Source organism: Thermobia domestica, chromosome 8 (assembly GCF_964235325.1).
Source record: "Thermobia domestica chromosome 8, izTheDome1.hap1.1, whole genome shotgun sequence".
Taxonomy (NCBI): domain Eukaryota; kingdom Metazoa; phylum Arthropoda; class Insecta; order Zygentoma; family Lepismatidae; genus Thermobia; species Thermobia domestica.
This window is the reverse complement of record NC_137461.1, coordinates 109622494-109641568: the sequence shown is the minus strand read 5'-3', so window position 1 is coordinate 109641568 and position 19075 is coordinate 109622494. Positions and strand designations below refer to the sequence as shown.

General features: G+C 33.2%; 1 protein-coding gene across 2 annotated transcripts in view; it reads left to right on the top strand.

Annotated features, from left to right (window-relative positions):
• Positions 1-1918: 1918 nt before the first annotated feature.
• Positions 1919-19075, top strand: part of LOC145693142 (ubiquitin-conjugating enzyme E2 G1-like) — a 39967-nt gene continuing 22810 nt past the window's right edge. The window contains exons 1-3 of one of the 2 annotated variants that reach the window (XM_081768877.1): positions 1919-2075; positions 16391-16493; positions 18173-18270. In XM_081768877.1, coding sequence (XP_081625003.1) covers positions 2030-2075; positions 16391-16493; positions 18173-18270 — 247 coding nt within the window. In that variant the 5' untranslated portion in view covers positions 1919-2029. Of the gene's footprint in view, positions 2076-2184; positions 2231-16390; positions 16494-18172; positions 18271-19075 lie in introns of those variants that run through there. The other variant, XM_081768878.1, reaches the window with a different exon arrangement.

Below are 19075 nucleotides of genomic sequence, written 5' to 3'. Positions count from 1 at the left end.
TTGATCCCGTGAGAAAGAAGCTTAGAAAGAATAGTTAAAAAAAGTGTAGCAGTCTAAACCGATAAATTCTTTCCATGGTTATAGGATTTTTATGCACTACTGTTATACATAAAACAGTTCAGTGAAAAGGAGCGAACGATGGCAATTGTGTGTATGAGTCATTCCACCTACGACTCCTGCAGGATATGAACACTTGTTCTCACGGCGGGAAGGATGACGTAATATGAGTGCGTGAGAACACGACAAACACAATATCATTAACACACAATATCAACTTCGTATCCAAAAATATTCCCAATCTTAATAAATGTTGTTAAGAAAAAAGTATATGCGGAACAGTCATGGTGACGAAGACTATAAGTTGGAAACTATTTTAGAGAAAGAAAAAATAAGTTTGCTGCGACGAAGCATTCTGTCTAGACGATAAGAGTTGCATTGAAAAACAACAAGTTCTTTGTTCTATCGTGAGAAACGATAAGGACGGCCGAAGAACACCTGCATAAACAGAAAGAATTGAAGTTCTCACCAAAAGGAAAAATAGCTGTTTGTTTCTATGAGTAAAATAATACTTTCGTTGCATGAATAAAAGTTAAAAAGAAATACACTGGTCGTCCAAAAACATAGTTTTGTGGCCGGGCAGACGGTCACAAACATAGTCACTTTTGTTTTTATATTTATTGATTTTCATATATTTCCCCTCCACCCCCTCCCCTACGTTGCTCCGTCAAAATGAAACGATAAAAATCATCTCAGCCCCAAACCTCATTTACACTAAAAATTTGATCAAGATCGGTCTGGTGGTTCAAGAGTTATTATTTTTTATTTATTTTTTCTGTCCCCCTCCTTTCCCTCTCCTAAGTTCTAATGTCAAAGTAAATAGCTAAAAACACTCCCAGGCCAGAACTGCATCTACGTCGGAAATTTGATCGAGATCTGTCGGGCGGTTCTAGAGATTAAGAGTCACATTCATGTGAATAAAATTTTTCATTCATTGGAGGTGGCCCCCTCAAAATTTTCTTGGGCCCTTCATTTCCCCCCTGAAAAAATTCTAGCAACGCTACTGAATATAAAGCAAGTTAAACCTTTATACCTAGTAATGGGTTCGATTTTTCAAGAGGCTTGTTTTCATTAGTACGAACAATGTTTATTCAGATTCAAATATATTGAATAAATGGACATAATAGAACACAAAATCTCGTTCTCTTCTCATCTAAAATATATATTTACACTTGATGTAAGTCTATTATTATTATTATTTTATTATTATTATTATTATTATTATTATTATTATTATTATTATTATTATTATTATTATTATTATTATTATGGCAAATTTTTACTTTGACTCCAACTGTGACTTCAACCGATTCATCTGATCCGGTTCCCGGAAGTCGAGGAAGTGACTGAACCTATAAGAACCGACTAAATATATTATTATTATTTACCTAAACATAGCTTCTATAGGGATTTACACTGAAAACTTCATCGCTTCGCCTCCAGACGACGCTCCATTCGCACGAATTCGGGCCCAGATGGACAATCCCATGTTCTGATTATTCGCATACACAACTTCGTTGGTTGTCACAATTCGTAAGTCGGATTTACTTGACGCGTTGCAATTCATTTACACGTGTTTAGAAATTCGCAATCACATTTGGATCTAATAAAAGTACTCCTTATAGAGATGAATTATACTGTAATTTGAATATTTACACATGTGTTTCTTGCTGCGCCACTAAACCTAATTCGCACGATTGGTTCAAATTTTAATGTGAACAGCAATGTCCTCTTATGGCTTCAACGCGTCGTTCTTGCTCGTATGAAAAATTTCGTATTAAAAGTGTTAAGCAATATCTAGCTATTATGTTTGACTACAAGTTATTTTCATAGTAAGAAGACAGTGACCACCGGAAGTCGCACATGCTCATTTGCGCATGCGGCCTTGAGTTTGGAGCCTGAGCCATTAAACCTATAGCCATTTTACGGAGAAGCGATTGCTTGGTCGCAGAAATTTGGAGTAATTTCATACATGTCAGAGCCACAGTCAGCTCTTTTACTACGGAAACAACTAGCAGGTATATGTGAATTTTGGTGAAATTTTCTTAGAGTATTTTGGGCCAGTAGTAACAGAGATTTTGATTATTACTTGTAACCAGTTCGTTCATCCAAATTAACTTCTTTGTCAGAAGCAGCTGATGCATGGATCAAACGAGCTGTATACATGTATCAAGTAATAATATTTATTTATCTAAAGAATATAATGTAAGACGTTCACGCATTTAAATGATGAAATCCGTTATTTGTAATCTGGGAAGGGAAGTTACTTTATAATTTAGTAGTAGCTGTAAAAAAAAAAAAAAAAAAAAAAAAAAAAAGTGCATGCGTTAGAGCATTACTTTTACTCATTACTTTCATTAACAATAAAGTAGGAGATATTTGCCATTTCAGGCACGCGTGGTTGCGTAATTATATTTCAAGTTCACACGCATGGTTGGTTTAGTATATTCGTAGTATTCAATGAGGGCGCTAATTGGAACCCATTTTATAAGTTAGGCTAATGTTGATGTAAATATTTGGAAGATTGTAGTAGGCCTATATGTGTAATAGTAATTTGAATTAGTTGAATTTTAAAACAACTTATACGAATATCGATGCCACAAATCCTTTATATAATAAACAAGTTTTCGAAAACGATAAATAATTTATCGAAGAAAGCAACATAGGCCTATTAATTTTACGCATGTTCGTCTTTACCTTATTGTAGTGTGTTTAGATTTGATACAAAATGCGTATATTTTCTACGGCGGAAGAGGTATTGTAATTATACGTATGGTGAGATTCAATTGTAGGATTCAATTTTTTTTTTTTAATGGCTTAATTGCTTTATGCCTTTACATAATGCGAAGAGTATATGCGTTTCATTTGAATTTACTTTAGCAATTATTATACGATCCGTCTTACGCTGTACAAGGTTACATTGTAATTAAGTTATTTAGAAATAGTTAGAAATATTTAAAAATATTTTCATATAGATAGGTGTATAGGGCCTACATAAAACTCTGAGGTGACCTTTACAATATTCGTTCCAGTTGGTATCCTTACGAAGACATGAAAAATGACACTTGGTTAATTTGCACTATGGGTTGAGTTGATATTTTATCGTCCAGGTTTGGGTTAAGTTCCAAAGTTGGACGTCCGTTTCTAGCAAAATTTTGAAAATTTACAAGGAAGATATGGATGATTTGATCGTTTGTATGCTTGATAATATGAGTCTCGAAAAATCTGTTTGTTATATATAAGGTTATAAACATGGGACTATACGGCTAGCGGAGGGAACTACTTGGCGCAAGGTAACCGAACAGTTGCATTGTGGGAAAGTAACGAGCATTTATGTTATCAACATGGCGGATGTACAAGGGCTGTGAACTAACAGTTTTAACATTTGTGAAGCAATACGTTGATAATGAGCAAAATCTTTTAAAAGTTTGTGAAGTACACGGATTAATGAACCTATGACAAATTGCAGAAAATATGGAAAGATGACAGCGGAAAAACGTGGTGAAAGCGGACGTCCAACTTCGGAATAAATGCCCTATGTTTCGAGGAAGGTGTCCAAAAGTAGCTAAAAAAATAAATAAATAAAAATAATAATAAAAAGATTTACTGGGAGATGAGTTGAAGTAAGGGAACGTAATTGTTGTCTCATTTAAGAATGGAATAGAGGTACATTGTGTAGAAGTGAGAAATACGAAATGCTGTAAAGACTATGTACTTACCGGAAGCACACATAAGGGAATATGGATAGGGTTAAAAGTTGGTCGTCCGTTTGTAGCAAAATTTTGAAAATTTACTGGGAAGAAATAGATAATTTGCTCACGCATATGCTTGATAATATGGGAGAGCAGAACTAGCGGTATTACTAATACTTGCCATAAGGGTTCATACTTTCATCAATTGAAATTGTTTCCTCAAGACCACAATGCTTTTAGAACTAAGACGAAAGCGTGCCAAGATATGGTTTCATTGCATAAAGAATTCGGGGCTGTGTTGTTCAAATGAAGATACACTGTATGTTACATTATATAAACATATAATTAAAAATAATTGTTATTCCTACGTAAAAGTAAATACTCATTTTTAAAAATAAATACAACGCATTTAATGTAAAGTCGTTCTGAAATTAACCAAAGATTCAACACAAACAAAATTTAAAACAAACAATATATATTACGTAATCAAAAATCGAGCTTGTAGTGAATGCAAATTGTCCCTCATGCACAGCGTCCGATAAATCGGATGCTTAAAATTTACTTCTCACTTATCACGTGCTAACAGAAATCATAACTAAATATGTAATTAGCAGGGTGGAAAAAAATCATGATTTTTTTCAAAAAAATCATTTTTGTTGATTTATTTGATTTTAATCGATTTTTTTGATTTAAATCAAATCTTTTTCTTCATATAATACAAGTCGCGAACTGAAGAAATAACATTAGGAATTAGTATTAAATGTTAATTATGTCATTTAAGTGAAAGTATTGGGTTTTAATTTTGAATTAATTCCCAATCGTTAACCTATTTCAATCCCAAACAATGTTTCTTAAGCATTAAGGAAAAAGTACAGCAATGTATATCAGCAGGACACTTTTCTTTTCACGAAAGTTACTGATATTTGGCAGGGGCATATTTTTAAACAATTGGAACTAGCTAGCGGCACGAAATACATATAAAGTACGTGAATTTCGCCTAAAATTAACTAACTCACTCTATGACCTATGGAACCCGGAGGTTCAATGCCATGTTCACAAAAGCTCTCCACTAACTTCTATCCTTAGTCAACTGGATCCAGTTTTTACTTTGTATTCCTATTTCTGCGAGATGCAACTTAATATTGTCCTCACATCTGTGCCTAGGCCTTCCTAATGGTCGTTTTCCGATTGGACTTCCAGTTAAAACTTTGAAAGCGTTCCTACTTTCTTCCATTCTCGCTACATGTCCTGCCCACCTGAGCCTCCAAGATTTGATGACCCTAACAATATTTGGTGAATGGTATAAATTATGCGGTTCCTCATTATGAAGTTTTCGCCATTCCTCATTTCTGTTACTTTTGGTTCCGAATATTCGTTTCAGGATTTTATTCTCAATTTCTTTCAGTCTGCGTTCTTCCCTCAGCGTAAGCGACCATGTTTCACAACCATACAGCACAACAGGAATACTTATAGTTTTATATATTTTAAAGCTTCAAATTCCTCGACACAATTCGCGACGATAAGAGATTTTGAACTGAATAATAACACGAATTCCCTGCAGCAATTCCAAAATTAAAAAAATAAATATGATCAGTTCCAGAAGAAGAAACACTTGTGATTGTTAAAAATATGCTTTATGTGACGTGAAAAACAGTTCAAATGCGAGTTGTCCGTGCATTTAAGACATCTATACATAGCAGGCACGTTTTTATACTTTTCTGTTGGCTATTTTATTTCCTCTGACAATTTTTCCTGCACAGGCGCGGCAAATTTTCTGCGATCACATCGCAGATCGCGGCATGTTCTGCAATGGGATAAAGTATCCACTTTCTCAAAAGTATTATTCGATATTTTAACGCATCCAAAATTTGTCGTATTACGATCCCGAGGAACTTCTATGTATTTAGTACATAAATTTCGCCCAAAATTTTAAAATCTAATTTTTTTTTTTTCGGAGAGGGGATCGGACCCCTCTAAATACGCTCCTATTATCTGGAAACAAATAGACGTGGACACAAAAGAGTTTTTATCTTAAATGTCCATGGTGATTTCCCCGTTGGAATAGAAATTTTAAAACCCTGTGTTACAAAGACAAGAAAGCAGGTTTCACCCGTTACCCGTTCAAACGGGATTTTCCCTGATCGTTCCCTACATAATACTCGTTTTCATACTGTGCTTACATACATTTGAGTCTCATTGTATTATGATTATTATCTTCCATGATCGAAATGACAGAAGAGAAACGGGATTTTACTTACATTCACTTTAAGTTAATTCATTTCGAAATTTGATTTAAATCAACGATTTTTATGATCAGACTGATTTAAATCAATCCACCCTGGTAATTAGTAATAAATGTTGATAACTACACTTCCATTATTACCGGTATGCAAAATTTAAAGCTTTAAGAACACCTTTATATTTATTTTCATGTAAAAAGTAACCCATACGTGAAACAGTATACTACCTTCGACAAAGTGGCCCCGCGTAGCGTAATCGCTAACGCTCTCGCCTTCGGTGCGAGTGATCCCGGGTTCGATTCCCGGTGGGGCCACTCGGTCGAAAAAGCGTAGGCCAGCCACCCTGAATGAGGTTTTCCTCATTCACAACAGGCAAATGCCGGAGTGGTACCTAACTTATAGGTCCCAGGCCGCTTCCTTCCTTCCCTTTCTCCGGATAGTGTGCTCGCCGAGGGACGTCATCCCTCAAAAACGTGAAGGGCTAAATGACCTTAGATGCCGAAAGCCCAGAAATCTAAAAATCCTATCCTATCTTCTTCGACAAATGAAGTACAGTCAGTCAATGTTATCGAGTCAAAAACAAAACGACGTAGAAAGAATAGGTAGTAGACTCACGAACTACAAGGAATTAAAGGGCTGAAAACATAGTTTCTTTGAAAAATGAATAAAAGCACGCGTCCGATTTATCGGACGCTGTGTACTAATGGGTTAAAATAATAAACGAAAATACTACACCAGGAACAACTAAATTTCTCAACCCCAGCAAGTTCTAGAACAAAATTGTAAAACCAACCATCATATCGGAATTCTTGGAGCCAGGATTGGCTAGTTTAAACCAGCTTTTTTTTGTTTTTTTTTTTAATGGTTTAAACGAAAAATGTTCGTTAAAGTAACTATTCGTAAAATCTTGATGAACACACGTGTGTGGGTTATTACATTTCACTCCCGTATATTATTCGTATTATATTCAGACTTAAATTCCCCATTCATTACTCAAAAAGCTTAATCTGCAAAAGCAACTTCTTTTTAATAAGTTTTTGATGTTTCTTTTGTGATTTTTTTTTTTTATAGTTTATTATTGTTACGCAGTTGCAAAGGAAAATTCTTAATATTGTTTCGTTTCAATAATGTTTACTATTGATAACATACATCGAAATATCGTACTTTTTTGGGAGGGAGTTCACACAAACCCCACAAGAAGCATTTATTGAAATCAGGTATCTTTGGTATCTATTTATGTATAAATGTTAGAGCCTAAGTGGACTCATTTAATGTAATGGTTCATATCTTGATTCACTTTTCTTACTAATATGCAAATAAGTAGTTGTATTTCTTTAACTTGGACTAACAAAAGTCATAGAGAACTAACTTGAATTAAATTAGTTCTTCCGTACTCTGCAGTACTTTGAGATTGTCCAGATGTAATTCTGTATAATGCTTTCACTTGTGCAATTATTTATCTTTTGGTCCTTCTAAAATGACTCTTGAGAATTATATTAACAAGTATGTAAAGATCAGTACAACGTATTATCAGCAGTCCTTCGTGAGTGACAGGGTTGGCAAAAACCATGGTTTTTATTTTTTAAAAAAACCAAGAAACCCGTTTTTTTGGGTTTAAACTAGGTTTTTTGGTTTAAATAATTTGCCTTATGTATTTATATCACATATGGACAGAAATAAGTTTGTTTCGACTTGGTGTTATTATGCAACAATCTGGTTATGCTGTAAGGGGTCACATAAGCTTAAAGCGGAATCCAAACGGCTTTTCGGCTATATCCGAGAGAAATTGTCCTCCATTTGAACTCGAAACCGAGACTAATTGGGCATAAATCCGATACGTCTGCCGACTCACTCCTGAAGGACTCCTGATAAAAATACGGTGTACTGATCTTTACATACTTGTTAATATAATTATCAAGAGTCATTTCAAAAGGACAAAAATTAAACAGTTGCAGAAGTGAAACCATTATACAGAATTACGTATGGACAATTTCAAAATACTGCAAAGTACAGAAGAACAAATTTAGTCCAAGTTAGTTCACTACGACTTTTATTAGTCCACGTTAAAGAAATATAACAACTTAATTTGCATATCAATAAGAAAAGTGAAAAAAAATATTTGAGTACACTTTGGCTCTGACCAATTTATATATAAATAGATACCAAAGATACTTCTGATTTGAATAAATGCCTCTCGTGGGGTTTGTATGACCCCTCTTCCAAAAAAGTACGGCATTTCGATGTACTTTATCAATAGTAAACATTATTGAAACGAAACAATATTTAGAATTTCTTTGATTGCAATTGCATAACAATAATAATAAACTATAAAAAAATCACAAAAGAAGCATTCATAAACTTATTAAAAAAAAGTTTTTTATGTAGTTTAATATCTTTGAGTAATGAGTGGGGAATTTAGATCTGAATATAATACTATAATATACGGGAGTAAAACTTGATGACCCACTTACCCTTTTACGAACATTTTTCATTTTTTGGTTTAAACCAGTTAGTTTTTTGAAAAAACAAGCTGGTTTAAACCAGCCAACCCTGCTGAGTAAGTCGGCAGACGTATAACGTTTGTGGCCAATTATTCCCGGTTTCGAGTTCAGATGAAGGACAAGTTCTTCTGTACTTGGAAAACTGACATTTTTTGTGTTATATGGTATAATAACGAGAACTATGGCAGATACGTTGTTTTCTTCCAGACCAATGAAAAGTAGGCACCTAAGAAAAACAATATGGGTAGTCATAAGTGCTGTCTTATTTATAGACTGATCTAAGAATTCACAGCAATTGATGCTTTTTTAAAAAAATTTTTATAAATTGTCCATGTTTCCGTAATGAAAAGTGATTTTTACCTGATTGTGCTAAATATAATTGCTTTCAGAAGTTTCTTAATGAGACGAATTAATTTTAAATTTCCACTTCCTTTCTCGGACAATCAGTGGCCATTTTTTTTTTTTTTTTTTATTTCTTTCCGTTTTTCTACTAAATATGATGATACTGATCAGGGGATAGACAACGATGACATTATTGAACCTACCTACCTACAGCCGCCGAGATGACTTTGCAGCAAAGAATTTCAATATGTGAATTTTTGTCCTTATCGTACTGTGTTTATTATTATTATTATTATTATTATAACAGTACCATATGATATTTTTGCAAAGGGTTAACGTAAATGTACACTTTTAAAAATTGAACCAAGTAATTTTGTACGGCAAAAGTTTACTTTGTGCCGAACAGATTTATCTGACCTGGTTCTAGGAACAGTTCCCAAGAACTGTTCGATTCATCGCAACCAGTTCCTCGAAACAGACAACCTGTTACGGAGAACTTACTGCCAGATTACTCCGAAGAATCAAACCACTTAAGAACGGCTTCCTAAACTAATCCGGAAACCATATCAGATGAATCAATTATAACCTACGCATATCAGTTAAAATAATAAGCAGCTTCTAAACTAACTAAACATAACTTAACCACACGAAATTAACAACAATATTACACAATAACATCTAATTTTCCAACTAAGAAAATTAAACAAAAGCCATAGAATAACCACAAAAATATTTTCTAATCTACATGGAGGGCTGCCGACCCCCAAACCCCCGCTAAAAGAGAAATCCCTGGAAAGAAAGAAGGAATAATCTTTAAAAAGTCTTCCAAAATATTAAAAAAGAAAAAAAAATCAAATATTACTCACCATTAACGGCATACAGCAAACCAGCATGCCGAAGAAATAAGAAATATTGCTCTCCACACGACAAACTATCATAGAATTTCCGACGCCACAAGTACCATGCGAAGTGTAACATTGTTTTCCGAACCATGAGCAGATGCAGGATTTACGCGTTAAATGCGACCACAGATTTCCAACAGTTTGTATATTAGCTCCAATACTCGGATCTACAAAATTCAACGAATGCTGCCATTTTTCTTTATCCAAAGAAGAATAACCCCTCCAACAATCGGTCAGTACAACGGATCCTGAATGCACATGACGAGAAATAATTCCAACTTTCGGCAGATCGAGAATTACATTCACATTTGCTTAAAAAAAAAAAAAAACCTCACCACTTTCCCTACACACACCTCCGCCAATCCACCTTTGCTGGCATTTGAAGTTCTAAAACTAACTGCTGAGTCGTCATGCAAAAAAATAAATAAAAAAATAAAAATAAATAAAATAAAATTTAAAAAAACACGCACACAAGAACGAACTCCAGTTAAGACCATCACGAAGCAGGCATACTACACTACACTAACTCATGTTCAAACAACTACGAACTGCCGGCTTGACACACTAGCGTTGTACTAGGGAGACATCTAGTGCCAAAAATCGAAAGCATCATAGCACACACAATATGATATCAGTTCAACTCCATCCAGAGATTCGAATCACTATTAACCGCACCAAAAGTCACTGTTAAGCACAAAGTAAACTCCGTCTCAACACACATTTCCACGTGATTTTGAACTGTCAACTAGTTCCTAATTTTGATCCAATTGTAATGTTTTCAAATCACGATTTGTGTTCGTAGATAATAAGATTGCCTGGAAATCTTAGCTTCAACGTTACAAAATAGCGTTCACTTTAGTTCATGGGCTATCATCATACTTCAGAAGTAAACTGATTCACTTGTTGAAGGAATGTTACTCTGTTTTGGATTTTGATAAATCTTTTAATGAAGTGTCAAAAGAAGCGGATGGATATAATTGTGCAATTCTGGAGTACCAAGAATGGACAGGTATACACGCGTTGATCTTCGGCGTATGTAGGGCATTCTACAGCTGTTGATCATTCATACGTCTCGATGGCCCCAATAGAAACTTTAAATTTCTGCATACCTTGAAGTCATATCAAGACTTCTCCAAATGACCCTGAGATAGGAATTTGTAGATGACTTTGCATGGTGCATATAAGGCTGTAATTGAGGTAAAGGACTGGAAATTCGTTGAATTTTCGAGAGCTCTGTGTAACTAATTTAAGGATGTTCCAGCGTGCCGTGCCCAGTAGAGTAAGAGTCAGAAAATTTCCAGTGAAGTTTTATTCTGACATTTATCTGTTATCTGTTAGCCATATACGTATGTTGCAAGACCATACTTGTGTTATATTGCCAAGCGAGTTTAGAAACTAAATTCGCTCATTATTGAGCATCCATATAATTTGATAGTAAGGTTATCTGAAAGGAGATTGTGTAATCTAAAACTGTAGAAGGGATATGGCATCTAACGTTTGAGATCTAAGTTTTAAGTAAATACGATACAATAAGTAAATAGAACGTAATGCTCAATACTAAAAAGCAAATATTGCTATTTTCTTGCCAGTTGGAGTTAAGTACAAAGTACAAAGACATGTGAGATATAACATTCTCACTACACGGGGCCAACTGAAATTCACCTTGTTCGTGCCATCTTATTGTGTTTGATACTTTTCTGCGTTAGTACTTCGTAGACACGTTGCTTAAGCAAGTATCCTTTAATATTTCCTTTTCTGTCGCACACTATGATTTCATTCACTCATACGAGCGAACATTGGAATGTACAGACCGAACAGTAAATATTACCGGATGCTGAAATAATGTTGCTATTAAAGTCTTTCCCAGTGGGCTGCGTTAAAAGGAAATAGGTTTTTAGGTTGAATTATAAAAGCAGCAGGTAGCAGATAATTGATAGAAATAAAATTTAGAAAACAATTAAGCTTGTACATTTCGAAAAAGCGCGATTTGTTCTACCTAATTTCCTTCAAGATGAATTTGAATCTGTGCAATAGTAGTAATTTGGGCAAAGGTAGGTTTAATTTGCAGGTGATAATTGTGAAATAATCTCAAGCCTGGTCTTGTGGCTCGTTTCGAGATAACATTGAAATAGTCTGATGTATTTACTTTCGTCCAGACTTTTTAAAAAGCAGTTTTATACGTATTTCTTGTATCTATAGAGGGCTTTAGGCTAATTTTTAGATTATGCTAAAAGCATTAGGCTAGCATAGGAGTTATTTTGTAGAGAAATATTTGAAGCAGCATTCTCGAGATTTCTTGTACTTGTTATTTATATAGGAATAACAAAAAGAAATATTAGCACTAGGTTTAAAGAGCACGTAAAGGAGTCCCGGAGGACAAGGAAGCTATATCAGGTTTATGAAAGCATCTACAAATCACCAAACACTTCGTACAGAGTTTGAATGTTTTACACCTTCTACGCAAATATTGAAAGAAATGTTCCTGAAGCATATTTCATAAAGGACAAGGAATCCAATGATGAACAACGATAAAGGAAATCCTGATTATCGGATTGGAAGGGTATTATCAGTATCAACAAAACAAAACAGGAAAACTAGCAAATAAAACCTTTATTACATATTTATTAATTAGATACACAAAATACTCAGAATTATATGAATTAAAATTTCAAGTTTACATATGGTTACAAAAAAGTAGAAAAGTAGTTTGATCTGGCTATGTTGTGCATACAGCGATTTAAATTAATTGTATGTTGAAAGAATGTCTGCGATCTGATAAAAAAGAATCCATTGCGGGAAAAAACCTAAAACATCCAGTAACTTCATCCATCTTGACTCTGGAACTACTACTTAAATAATTCTCTTCTGACCAGAATGTATACTTATTTTAAAAAAGAAAAAAAAGTAGTTCCAATGTCATTAAAACTGTTACGCCTAGTTTTAAATTTAGTAAATAAGTATATACTCTGTTTGGGAAAGATTGATTATCTAGAACACCTATAAAAATTGTCACTAGTAAATTTAGTTAGTGCACTAACATTAGGGTTACATTCATACTATATTATTATATAAAATAAGAGCAATTTATATAAATATTGGGAAAAGTAGGTGACCATAAGTATCTATAAAATTTACGTAATCGTAAATTAACACTGTTGAATTAAAAAAAAAAAAAAATTTGAAGTAGGGCTTAAGCCATTGCGTGTCCTTGAGATTAGTGTCAGTATCATACTCGAAATATTAAAGGAAAGATTGACGTTTGACGAGAAACATTACTAAGTGAATAATTTCAATTAACTATTTGCTTTGTGTCAAAACAACAAATTTCTTCTAATTTGAGTTTTTCTCTTAAGCTGTCTTTTTTGTAGAACTTCGTACCCACTAACAGTTTAAATATTTTATGAGCTTGATTTGGTAAGGAAATGTTACTCATGATTTTCATACAGAATTCTTTCATGTGTTTTGTGATACAGTTCCAGCAAGTAATGAGTGCTGTTAAATTTTCCTATTAACAATTTGTTGTTTTCTGATTTTATATAGACTCGAAGAGAATAAACATCTACTTTGTAGAAATAACTATCAAAGCATTGCTTTAGAGTTCCCTGTTTTTAACCTAAGCTTTTTTTCTATTACTGGTACTGAAAATTGGAGTTGAAATTTGACTAACTTAAATCATTAGAGCTTTGCTCTGAATATCAGTCTGAATTACTTATGAGTGACATTAAACATATACCATCTTCCCATTATCAGTATTCAAATTTGATGTGAAAAAATGTCTAGACATTAACGTATCTGTGCTCGAAAGACTTAATTTTTCGTTTGTAATCTGTGTTAACCCGGAGTTCCTGTCACATCACCACACAACTTCACATAAATTGATTACGAATAGTTTATTTTTAACTTTTGTACCTTTAGTGAAAGCATTGAAAATTAACACAATACATCGAACAAACGTAAAACTAAACCCAGTTGTGTTAAAAAGGAAGAGTTTAAAAGTATTAATTCATGTGACGAAAGGTTAGATTTTTATTTATTTCACACTTTAATATGTTCAGTTTTGTTCCTTTGTGATAAGCTACCATTGATATCATATGTGAATGTAGGTTGCATGTGTTTTTCTTTCTACATATATTTCAGGTTTTATTGGTGCGATTCATGTTGCATTAGTTAAGGCAGTATTTTCTATACTATGTTATGTATTGGTTTGGAATTTGTTCCCTTTGCAGCAGCGCATTTTGTTCTCACTAGAAATTTAATCACAGCTATGCAAAGAAGACACATGCTTACCACTTAGTGCTTTCAAAACTAAAAACAAATTGATAGCTCAAAAACACGTGCAGATATATTTTGAAGAAAGGGATTTGTGTTTATGTGCTAAATCACATAATTATTGCGGTCACTCAGCGAGGGTCAAATCATAAACGTCCTTTTAGCAACAGTGGGTGGAGGGTTTCCCTGACAACAGACCTTAACATTCCAGTGTTGCCGCTAGTAAACACGTGTTTTCAGAAGGAAAGAAGCTATTTTAGTCTTTCGTTTCTTGGTGCATGAAAGTGATTTTTAGATTCAGTTTACTTGTTTATATTCGTGGGCATTTGAGTATTGACTTCGTATACAATCCTGTAGTTATATTTGTATATGTGATCTCTTCTGTTGTACATATCGTGTGCTGGTGAATGTGTTGTATGTTTATTTACGTATATACATATTTGTGTATATAACAAATACATACTTTAAATAATGTCTAGTGAACTGGAGGACATTCTCCCTGCAAAACGGCCAAACTCAGAAAATTCATTGCGGGAACCAAAAACTGTTTGCTTATCCCATTGAAGAAATACTTGTCTTACAAGCAGGTTTACTCAGTACATTAATGATTTCCTCTTCATAGACACTGGAAACAAATTTTTATATAATTACTGTTTATAGTAATGATTTGAATACATTCCTTCGTGTTATGTATATTCATCCCTGTAATGGAAAAGACGGTTAGGTTCAAACATCATCCTTATTTCTCAATGTTATAGTTTTCACCAGAAAAATCAATAGTAATCAACATTTACAAACATTGTATATTCAATATATTATGAGTTACTTAGTGACGCGCTTTTCCTTCTTTAGTGAGAGATCAAGGGTTCGCTTCCCGAAAGACGGAATGTGATTCGAATTCTACGTTGAACTGTGGAGCGACAAATATATGCTCGTGAAATTAGACGTTAAACTCAGTTAGAAATGAATCTTTATTTCTTCGCAACAAAGACGCTAATGACCACGATTTCTTTATATACGCGGTCTCTAAGTTCGATTCTCGGTGATCCATTTGCCTCGTAAGGTTCTTATCTAACAGGCAGTAAATTCCACCTCAACCTCGCATACCGTTGGCACTGAAACTTCACAATCAAGTGGATCCAAGATAATTTATTTGTAAATATCTGTAGACAAATTCCAAAGAAATGCATAAATCCCAGCGTTAAATTCCAGATGAACCCGGATATTCAGAAGTGCTTCATAATTTCTTTTTATCCTCATGATTTTTTTAAAAAATATATTTTTTTCATTTATTTTTTCCTCATATGCAAACACAGCCTTCCCCCTTTCTAAAATGCACAAACTGTGACGACATATCCTTTCATCCATCCACAATTTAGAGATTTTCGTTAAGACTTACAAGACAGTTCCAGCTGAGGACTCACCGGGCTGTGCATGAAGTGGCAACAGCGTGCTACAGCTTCTCCAAACGTCAATTTGTTTCTAGTTTTAAAAACACTTTAGTAGGATCATTGTCTGGTTTTCGTGTATATAGTTCAGGTTCTTTTCTCGGTCAGTGTACAGAATTCTCAATAACTGGATCGAAGGCAGTACAGAAAATAAAACTATTTTAAGAGGAGATAAACTGCGAAGTAGAGAAACAGAAATTAATGTGGGAGCTGATTGCGCTGATCACGTTATCATTCAGTTGAATCAGTGTAAAACAAACTGAAGTCAGTGGCGCTACAGTAGTCTAATGGCTGCCCAACAAGAGTTTGTAGGTTTGTTTGTTGGGAGTTTTAGCGCCCCTTTTCAGCATCGAGACTATAATGTGAAGCATGTTCAATTGGGTGATACATGGTCAGTGCGTTGGCTCCCAGTGTCTTTATCTCTAGCTGTTTATGCTGGAGTTCGTTACGTCTTATTTCAAGTAGTATTCAGTTGTTTTATGATGCTGATAGTCCAAAGAGATTCTGCCTCCAACAAGAATTGAATCTGAGACAACTTGGATAACCATTTGACTATATGGAGCCCGAAGATCCGAAAGAAACCACGGAAAGGAAATTTTCAATTGGTATGATTGATAAAGAATATAAGTAGTAAAATGGATTTCCAATAGCTACAGCTGAAGTCTGGTTCAAGACCTTAGGTTCATACGGCTCTACAAAGATCAAAAAATTCTCTTTTCAAGAAATTTTTGTTCACAATTTCATTATTAATTAAGCCTGTTAAATTATTTATTCGTTTAGTTTATTTAGCTAATGTGTTTTGGTTTACAAAAGTAGCAAAATATAATTGAACTCAAATGCTTTCATTCTTTCCCTAAAGAACTTCTTCGTATGCGAGCCTGTATTTTAAGAAATTAGATGCAAGAATGAGCAACTTAATAAATGTTATTTTTATTTCAGAATTAAATAAGAACCCAGTTGAAGGGTTCTCTGCCGGTTTAATAGATGATAATGACATATATAGGTGGGAAGTTCTTATTATTGGCCCTCCAGATACCCTGTAGTGAGTATTTTTTGTATTATATATTGTAAGGCATAGTTGTAAGCTTTATTTCGATCAAGCAATTATTCTTAAATGTTTCTCTCATAAATAAGCATATTTAAAATAAGTAAGATTGCAGGGTTTTGAGCAAAGCGGAGTATATTTCTTGTTTCTTTGAGAAAATCTTTTGAGTTTACGTATCTAAAAGTAGCTTTCAGAAGCTAACCTGTTCCAATTACGTTAGAAATGGCTGTAGTTTACTTCAATTTTTTTCTAAAAAATTTTTCAAATATGATGAAATCGAATTTGTTAGCTGCTATTTCAGTGAATAGATAGTATTATTCAAGAGTTAGTATTTTCTAGTCTCTAGGCAAAAAGACTAGAAACCACTTCTATCCAAATAAGTTCGTAATTAATTTTTCTTTAGTCTTGGGAGGTAATGTAATGCCACTGAGAAATTACTGTTTAAGTAATGATACAAAGTGAGTTACCGTATGTAATCAAACGAGCTAATTTTATGCAATAGCTTATGTTAGTTTTCACATTTAAATTGCAGTAACAGGACGAGTTTTCGTTTGGAAGATAAAAAAGGTTATTCTCAGAATTTTTGTTAGAACGAATTTACAAGAACTAATATTTGCTATTGATAGCTAGTTCTAGTCAAATTTATTTCTTAAAATTTATATAAATGAGATAGCACCATGTGGTTGTACTGCGATACCGTCGCTGATATATATATATATATATATATATATATATATATATATATATATATATATATGTATGTATGTATGTATGTATGTATAAAGCTATACTTTTGCTGAAGAGCTCCGGTCCATGTAGGGTTGTTGCGACTAATATTTTTATATAAACAGAGTATGGAGGTTTTTATATTTCTTTTTCTGTAATACCTTAAATTGTACTAAAAAGATAGTACATAAAGACAAGGTATCGACGGCTGTAAGAGGAGGAAGAGACCGACAGAAAGAAAGTCAGGGAAATTAAAACTAAGATGTCTCGAAACCCCATAATGTTATCTATTAATCTTTTAGTAAGGTTTCTTATGTCTAGTAACAAATTATGTTTGCGTAGATTCAACAAAGAATAAATTTAATTCAGATCTCAGTCATGCTTTGCAACCAGTTCTACTTATTTTATTCTTAGTCAGATTAGCTGGTGACAATTTAATTCTTAGCGCAAACTAAGATTTCAAACTCGTTAAGTGTAATTTTTCATACGTGTAAAATTAGCTACGTAAACTGTAAGCTCTGTTAATAATTGTGAGGTAATATTCTAAGTAGTAATTTTTCTATGACACCGTTATTCGCATTTAAAATTTAGGATTATTGATATTATTTCCTTGATAAGTATTCAATCAAAAGGTATTTCAAACTATTTCTTCGTTCAAAGCGATTTATATGTATAATATGTATGTTGCAGCTTTTAATGACATTTCCAGTATCACGTTCAGCCGGTTTTTTGATCACTGAAGTAGACACTTGTATTTGAATTTTGCATTATATATAATAATAATAATAATAATAATAATAATAATAATATTATTATTATTATTATTATTATTATTATTATTATTATTATATTATTATTATTATTATTATTATTATTATTATTATTATTATTATTATTATTATTATTATTATATATGTATGTAACAATTAACGAAATATTCTGTTTTGCAGCGAGGGAGGCTTCTTCAAGGCTCATCTTCATTTCCCTAAGGAATATCCTCTTAGACCACCTAAAATGAAATTTATAACAGAAATTTGGCATCCAAATAGTAAGTTGCGGCGGTATAATTGGTATTTAATTGTAGAAACAGTTATTTTTTTTCTTTCATTTTGTAGTGTTCTTGCGAATTGGAGGCGGTCTTATTGCTACTATCTTGTAACCCATTTTGTGTAATAGTTTTTAATCCCTTGTGACTGTGTTTAGATAGTGTTCATTTGTCCAGTTGTAGTTTTTATTTATTTATTTTTTTTTAAATGTCCTATTTTGAAAAAGCTAACCACGGTATTTTTGAGCGTAATTCATACCACTAACAAAGAGCGCGTTTGAATGAATGAATGAAATGTGGTTTAATGGAGGCATATGCAGCGAGGTTATTTGTCCTTGTTACGAAAGATCGTATTAGAGATCTCGCATATGCTATGATGTCTAATTATCTTAACAAGAATTATATTATTTGATGTATTATAAATAGTACATGCATTGCAGAATTAAGCGCTTAAGCTTTTCCCCACTCATAATTAAGAATTATAAAGGATTTACCAATCTGGACATGTATAAAAAAGAAGGTGTAATATTTCGCCCAATTTAATTTTGCTTCATCTGGTAGATAAAAATTACTAGAGGTAAAATAGACTTACAGATAAAGCATCGTGCGGAAGGTTAAGAAAGAAGACTCCAGTCCGCTTTAGTATTTTAACACTCGCTCATGTCGCTCTTCATTTATATATATATATATATATATATATATATATATATATATATATATATATATATATATATATATATATATATATATACAGGGTGTCTTGAGTAACTTAAGTTACAACAAAATGTAAGAGGGGAAACAGTCTTCT